The 8,229-nt window shown below is 40.3% G+C and overlaps 1 protein-coding gene across 1 annotated transcript; it reads left to right on the top strand.

The window, feature by feature from the left end:
* The first annotated feature begins 1,414 nt into the window (after positions 1-1,414).
* naif1 (nuclear apoptosis inducing factor 1) lies at positions 1,415-7,586 on the top strand. Its single transcript, XM_063889051.1, has 3 exons — positions 1,415-1,983; positions 3,045-3,095; positions 6,283-7,586. The coding sequence occupies exons 1-3, from the start codon at positions 1,545-1,547 to the stop codon at positions 6,822-6,824; spliced, it is 1,032 nt and encodes a 343-aa protein (XP_063745121.1). The 5' UTR covers positions 1,415-1,544; the 3' UTR covers positions 6,825-7,586.
* Positions 7,587-8,229: the final 643 nt, after the last annotated feature.

Raw genomic sequence — 8,229 nt, 5'->3', positions numbered from 1 at the left:
TCTGAGAAACGTAAATGTCACTCAAACTCGTTGATGGCACAACACACTGGTGCCATCTTTTGACTCCAATGTGTAATGCAAGCCGAATTTAAAGTTCAGAGGTAGACTATCATGTATTTCAATTCCTCAGCAAATGGAAAAAGTACTAACAAAACAATCATGACGAACACTCAACAGATTCCTTTCGTTCTCCTATCACCTTGTTTTGCTAGTGGGGGATCATTTATCTTCATTCAGAACTTGTAAGTTATAACTCCTTTCCAGATGGATTATCCAGTTTGATACCGATGACAGAGTATCAAACCGGACACTTTTGAAGCTGTGGTGGAGATGAGGACATTCAACAGACTGTTGTCCATCATGGATAACCCCACCCACCCTCTCCACCTGCTGCTGGAAGGACAGCGGAGCTCCTTCTCCAACACACTGCTCCAGCTCCGCTGTCACAAGGACAGGTACAGGAGAACATTCCTGCCTATAACCCTGTATAACAACTCACCTCTGGCTGCAGATAACTCTGCTCCATAGCCTCTCTGTGATCACTGGACTTAAACCATACTGTTCATTCTATATGTATTATATTTAATATTCCACACTTTCACACTGATTGTACATATTATATTCTGCTTTATATTTTTGTTTATATTTTCTGTACATTTGTTGTCCAAATTTGATATTTTTCACTTTCTTTTTAAATGCTATTTTATTTAATTTATTCTAATTACATTGTCTTGTTTTAAAAAAAAAATTGTTCTGCTGCAACGACAAAATGTCCCAAATCGGGATCAATAACGTAATTCTATTCTATTCTATCCATAACATAATCTTTATGTTGTGGTTAAATAAATTAAACATCTTATCAAACTATTACTTTCTTAAATTAAAACAATCCCTCGTTTGTAAAGATTCCTCTTCACTCTTTCACATGTTACATTTATATTTATGATTAAATCAATATAAAACGTATTACTCTGTGTATTAGACACATATTCCTGCTAATCATTTTACACATTCATTTAGGCAATTTATTTGACATTCCTTAAAATGTTTTACCTAGTTCTTTACTTAATACTAATATATGTAAAAGGGTAACTTCTAATTATACATATGCGCAATTGCAAAGTTGACTTCATACCTTTTAGATTTCGAAATGTTTTTGAAAATATAGTTAGTTGAGATTTCTTTCTGATAGGCCTACATTTTGTCATCATTGAGTGTTTTTATAAACATAAGACAGAAATAAATAGCAATGCAAACATAAACAGCTGATACTGACCAACCACGACTGTAATATAACGTGAGATAACGGGGACAATTCTTATTTGGCTTTTGAATAGTACCGTTTATTTGGCTCCGAGAGATATCCAACCAATGGGGTTTCTCTGGGCGGGGCTACAGGGCACGCCCAGCTAACGTAAGCGTTGTTGTAGGAAGAAGAAGCCGATTCTGGAAGCCATTACGTTGCGCACATCAATTGAGTAAATTCTACTATTTGTGCGTACAATACGCACAATTACCTCTCCAAAAGAGGAATTTGTGCAATTATGGCATCAGCCGCGAAAAAGAGAAAAATGAATTTCTCGGAGAGAGAGGTGGAAATTATTGTGGAAGAAATAGAGAAACAAAAGCACACTCTGGTTAACCACTTCAACGCTGGAGTCACCCACATGGCAAAGAATAACGCGTGGGGAGATATCCTAAAAAAGGTAAACGCTGTCACCACCTGTCCCAGAGAGTTGCCCGAGGTGAAGAAGAAGTGGTCTGACATGAAAACGGAGGTCCGGCGGAAAGTGGCCCAGGCTCGGGCTGCTATAGAGGGAACCTCCGCTGACTGCACTCCAGCTCCCGTCATCCTCACTGCGATGCAGCAGAGGATCTGTAACCTGCTGGGGGAGGCCACCATCATCAGTCTGCCTGCTGGAGACTCAGATGCTGAGATAAGTTTACCTGTGACCGTGAACGCCACCGTCACACTGGCAGAGGGTAAGTCCGCACAAGTTTAACTGAGCATGCTCAGGATACAGTTAGTAGGCCTATTGAGGTTGTAAAGTTACAAAGTACATTTGCTCAAGTACTACACTTCAATTCAATTTTGGGAGACTTGTACTGTGCTTATTTAAGTATTTCAGTGTTTTGCTACTGGACTTCAACCCAACTATAAATTGGGATGAAATCCACTACATATATTTATTACCTTTAGTTAGTTTACAGATTAGGATTAATGATGGTAAATATAATCAGCCCTTAAATTAGACTTTAGTTCACCTGGAGTAAATCCAGCAGCTACCCTGCAGTATACAAAGCCAATAAACTAGCTGCACCTTTACCAGCTCTGAGAACACTTTAATGATCAATAATTATAAAACATATCAGAGATATTATTCTGAAATGGACCAATCAAACAATGACTACTTTTACTTTAGGTTTTTTAAGTATTTGTTATATCTACTTTTTTCTTGTGTAACATTTTGATTGCAGGGTATTCCTGTACAGGATCTGACTACTCTCCCACCTCCGTTAGTATGAGAGGCAATGCTGCTACTGTATAATAAGCCAGAAAAATTTCCTTTGGGTGGATTCATTGTCAGAGCTCAGTGATAAATGTTGGTGAACACTTGAGGAATGTGCAACACTGAACAAGCATTGTAGAATATATCACCCAATTAAACACTTAAATACATATCCTTCAGCGGAAAAGACGCTCTATAGTAGCTTTTTGACAAAACATGAAACCTGACACTTGGCTGTGTAAGGGTAGAGTTGTGGCGAGTTTCACAGCATCTGATGCTTCCACACCAGGAGGGGATGAAGTGCATTGATCCCTCTCAAAGCCCTCATCACAGCTTACTATGGAGACAGGTTCTAAGTAATACAAAAAAATCCATATATTTAAAAGAGCACTTACTGCAAGTATTTGGCCCATTTAGGAGACAAATATCATAAATGTCTTTTGAAGGCCTGTTTATTGCTGGAGATTGTTTCTCTTATTTCCTGGGATTGTTTGTTGTCGTGTTTTTAAGCGCCACGCTGTCTGTTTCTTTTAGCTCTTCCAGCGGGCTCCTCTACAGTCTGTGATGAAGCAAAGCCGCTGACTGGTAAGGGCTTTCATTATTATATACGTGAAACTATCAGTCTGTGTCTTCTATAACCATCATGGCCCCCGGTAGACCCCCTCACATATAACATCACTGACTATAACAACCCCTGTTGTGTTAATAACTGTGCAATACATATCTGGCTGCTATACTTTTATTTTTGTGTATTTTGCAATTGTGGGATTCTTGTATATATATGTTTTTAGTATCTTGGTGGTAACATTAAGCTGTCTTTGGCTCTTTCTGCTGTAACAATGCAAATATCCCCTCTGTGGGACTATTAAAGGTATGCTGATTCTGATTCTGAACATTAATGAAGATTTCTGCTCCTTATATACCGTTAGCACACAACCAAGACATAAATGACTAAAATGTTGGTGCTAAAATCAGTTCAATCAAGTCAGTAAATAACAAAGGCAAAGTTTCAATGCTTTGCAATCCTTACTGGAATATTTGCCTTTTCTAAAATTGTAGTAATTACAAGTAGTTAACTTAAATGTAATGTTCTTAAAGGTCTCCTATTCTGCTCTTTTATGGCATATATTGTAGGTCTCAAATATATAATAAGACGTATGTATGTTCCAAACCAGATCAAGCATTATTTCTGAAACACTTCTCAGTGTTTACCAGTAGAACAGTGACATTTATGACGTATATGGAGGACGATAGGTTGGGACGTGTCACGTGGGCGGGACGTTGCCAAGAGATCCATGTAGCCCACATTTCCGATATGACGTCATATAGGCAGCAAATCTGGATCAGCTCGTTTGTACCCCTGTTTTTAGAGATGTGGGTAAGGAGGAAAAGAGAGAGGGTTGTATTTTCTGACACTTTGTGAGTCTCCTTACACAACGGGGACACATATTTATGTATAGAAGACAGCAAAAAGTGCATTTTGCATAATAGGGGACCTTTAATGAAAGTAAAAAGCTGTAATATCACAACCAGTATTTAAAATCATGAGAGCATTATCAACTTCAATATTCAAAACATTGTCTTCTTTTATGATGCTCTTCCAGTCATTACTGTGTCGCTATGATGTTTTTATAATTATGTGAGGGGTGTGTACAGTGTTTTGACTCAAAATAATCAGTCCTCCTGTTCTGTGCCAGGTTTTGCGTTAATGTGTTTCCAGAACAGTTTCTGCTTCTTTTCTTTTCTTTTTCTGAAACTTTAAATTGAGTCTCTAGACACCTCGGTTTTCTAACATTGGTTTTCGGGTAACATCTTAGTGTTACAGCACGAGTTGAGCCGCCGGCAGAGAACGAGCATCCTCCTGCTGTACTGCTCTCTGTGCTGCTTCACTGTTTCATCCTCCTGATGTCATCCAGCTGTGCCACAGATTGAGTTTTTTCATCCATCCATTAAAAAGGAACGAGCTGTGGTGGAAACTTCTGAAGCAATGGAGATGAAACTCAGAGAGACACTGGAGAGCAGGAACTTAATGGCAAAACACTGTTGGGTTTATTCGGAGTTACGGCCGGAGAATTGACAAGACATTTACTGTAGACACGAGTTGCCACAGCAGTTGATAAACCAACTCTGAAGATCTCGACAATAGGAAGAGGTTTTAACTAGTTCCAAATGCATGATCAACATTCTCAGAGCAGCAGACTAAACAAGTTTGGACAATATGTTTAACTTAAACTGTCATCTAGGTCACAAATAAGGTGTTTACCGGAGCATAGTGGGCCAGATAAACTGGCGCTAGCTGTCCCTAAATAATAAAGCCAATCTTAGGTAAGCTTGAGCTTGTACCCACTGTGGGAACAACAAGGCTTCGGAAGCCCAGGCTGCCCCTCCTTAATGAAGATAACAGCACCTTCAAGGCCGTAGAGCCAGGTCAGAGGAGGACAGAGAGAAGAGATTCAAATGAGCTAAAGATTTACAAGCTTACACAAAATATTCCCGAACACGAGCCTGAGTGAATCCTCACCTGCTCCTGTTGTTCCACAGCGAAAATCATTTGTTTTGAGATTCTTAGGAGCAGTTCTTGCAAACCAAGACACAGATATAGTTATGTTATAATAATGCTGTTAGAACGTTGGGGGGTCCAGCAAAGCAGAGGGTTAAATGTATTATTAGGATTAAATAATGTTTTAACATATTTAAGACCAATTCAAACCTGAAATCCATCCCCTACTCCAGCTCCATACTTATTGCTCTGACAGGAGCGAGGTACTGATCTTCTCTTCTCTTTTTTAAAACTTTTTATTTATTCGCTTATTTCACTAAACAGATGCACTATTTTCAGAAAAAACATTTATATGTATTATATATAGCACAGATAAATCACAACAAAGTAAACAAGAAAAAACTGTGAAAAAATGAAATAAATAAAAACACAAAAACTAAAATCTAAACAAGAATATATTTAGAGTTAAATTAAAGCTGATTGCCAGGCATCATACAGTTCATATTTCATTATGGGTCAAGTGAAGGGATAATTTCATAAATTGCATTGAAACGCACTTACATAACCCTGTTGCCTGTTTAATTGCCATTAAAGTCATTTTCCCTTTTTAAATCTTTTTCCCTGAGAATGATGTGCCATCTGAAGTGATGAATGCATATACAGTACACATAATGGTCTCCATCAGGGCTCAATAGGCGCCATTTGTTACGAAGGACTTGAACATGTGGACAGCTGGCCCTTGAGCCCACCAAGGTACCATGTGACCTGCACTCTTTGACTGTCAGGAAAGCTATGTTTCCGTACCGTTGGTAGAAACCGGCCACCTGGTCATCATGATGCCACATCTTGTACTCTGTGGTTGCATTCAGACCAAGGTCTTCCACAAACCACTGGTCTCCTAGGAAGTTGCAGGCCAACGTACGATCGGTATATTGGAGAGTATTCTAATTTATACTGTATAGGCATACGCACATGTGAAGCGTTATATTTCAGCATAACTGAAAACAATCAGAACAAAAAAAAAAAGAAAACACGCTTGGTGATTTATCCCCAATAATAATACAATAAATATATATGAAATAAAGAGCATGAACTTTGTGTTTAAGATTTCGTTTTGTAGAATATTCTGAAAATATTCTGATATTCTCTTTTCCACTTCAGAAAGAAAACACATTTCCTGTCATGTTGAGCTACCTGCTGAGTGACCTGAGGATAGTTGATGCAACTACCATTTTCAGTTTCTCTAAAACAGCCTTTCTGTTGTGTTTCCAGCTGAAACTACTTTCCACACCCTGGAGGATGGAGGCGTAGTGGAGTACTGCACCACCACTGTGAGCGACTCCAATCCCACCATGGTGGCGGCCGTTGAGGCTCCAGTTGAGATGCTGGCGACGTCCTCCGCCTCGCCCCCTCCACCTCAGAGTCAGGCCAAACCTCAGGAGCTGAAGAGCCGCATCGCCCTCAACTCCGCCCGCCTGCTGCAGGAGCAGAGGGTCACCAACGTGCACATCCGTCAGATCGCCCAGCACATGGAGGGACAGAATGAGCTGCTGCAGATGATGCGGCGCTCTCAGGAAGCTCAGGCGTTCGCACAGGAGAGACAGGCCCAGGCACTGGAGGGGACCCAGGCCGCCCTGCTGGCCTTGGTGCAGCTGCTCAAACCCGCTCTCAAAGACTTGCGCAAATTCCTCCAGAGCGGGACTGAAGCGACCAACTCCAGCAGCTCAGCAGCAGCAGCTGACGGGGCAGGAGCAGAGGAGCAGAGGCCCAGAACACCTCCACCTCTTCCTCAGCTGGCCGAGGAGGCTCTATAGACTGTGTGTGTGTGTGTGTGTGTGTGTGTGTGTGTGTGTGTGTGTGTGTGTGTGTGTGTGTGTGTGTGTGTGTGTGTGTGTGTGTGTGTGTGTGTGTGTGTGTGTGTGTGTGTGTGTGTGTGTGCTTCGTGTCCTGAATTCTACATAAAGTCCTTGCACACTGACATCAGAAAACAATGAAAAGCTTGTCGAAAGCTGCCTTTGCGGTGAGCATGTACAGAATTTTACCTATGTTTTTATGATCTGGAGAAACCGTTTTGAAACCAGTGAAAAGCCACTTTTTACCTTTCACCTTCTGTGATTAACTAGCAGAGTTTATGTTATTTTATACATTGAATTTGGAATCGGAAATGTGTTTTTTAATGCAGAGATGCCGACGGTTATCACTAACATGGAATCCTTAGTTGGATCAAGTAACCCTGCAGTTCACCCTGAATGAAGAATACCCAGTCCTGTCCTCCAGACCGGAGACAGCGGGGGTTTTCAGTAAGTGTGCATTGTGTCTTCAGAACTGAATAAAACTTGAAGAAAAATCATTCGCCTGTGTTTTGTCTCTAGGGTGCATCACTACCTACCAACCAGGAGGGGTCAGTGTGTATAAGCAGGTTTCATCACTGGTGGAGCAGCAGTGTAGTTTAAAGTCATTGTGTTGATGTCGAGCAAATTGATTTGTCTTTAATTTGGAATATCACAGTCGTATACTTGTTTTTGTTACTGTAGATGTCCACAGTGAATATAAGAACCCTAACCCTAAACCCTAAATATGTCCCTGTTCCATCCTTAGGGGTTACAGTCCTTGCTAACCTCTGTTATTTTCACACTCATGTTGTCTTTGTGTCAAACAAATGAAATGTAAATATGTTGACATTTTTCTTGGGTGTTAAAGTAAGTGGTTTCCTGAGTCTATGGGATAGGGGATAGACAGTTATATATTGTTAATGAAAATAACTTTAAAGAATCGTAATATGGGTGAATGTTAACCTGTAAATCCAGCAGAAGAAGAATGTAAAGTGACCCTGAGGAACACTGTCATGATCAGATTGTTCTGCAACCGTATTTGGCCTTCCTTAGATATCCTCTTACTGTACTCTACCAGTTCAGCAGCACACAGCAAACACACTTATCTGCTATCTGGTGAACATAGTGGAGCATCAATCAGTTCTGTTTGACTCCGTAGAGCTGGCTGCAGTTGCAGAATGGAGATTAATTAATAATTTGATAACTTACTTGGATTTACTTACTAAGACTTTACTATTTCTTACTAATGATTTTGATTGTTTTTTAAGTCAAGAGTACTTTCAGGTTGCCGATGGCCACCAACACTGATAATGCCTCTGGATTTTGTATGTTTCTCCATGTGATGTCTCCCATATGAGGTTCGTCTGCAGCTCCCTCACTCACATTA

This window comes from Eleginops maclovinus, chromosome 8, assembly GCF_036324505.1.
Source record: "Eleginops maclovinus isolate JMC-PN-2008 ecotype Puerto Natales chromosome 8, JC_Emac_rtc_rv5, whole genome shotgun sequence".
Lineage (NCBI taxonomy): Eukaryota > Metazoa > Chordata > Actinopteri > Perciformes > Eleginopidae > Eleginops > Eleginops maclovinus.
Note: the sequence above shows the minus strand (reverse complement) of the source record. Positions and strands in the feature narration are given on the sequence as shown.

Excerpts from the sequence above, each read along its gene's own strand:
- naif1 (XM_063889051.1), top strand. The coding sequence starts at position 1,545 with ATGGCATCAGCCGCGAAAAAGAGAAAAATGAATTTCTCGGAGAGAGAG. Across the intron at positions 1,984-3,044 it reads CACCGTCACACTGGCAGAGG|CTCTTCCAGCGGGCTCCTCT; the intron begins GTAAGTCCGCAC and ends TGTTTCTTTTAG. Across the intron at positions 3,096-6,282 it reads TGAAGCAAAGCCGCTGACTG|CTGAAACTACTTTCCACACC; the intron begins GTAAGGGCTTTC and ends TTGTGTTTCCAG.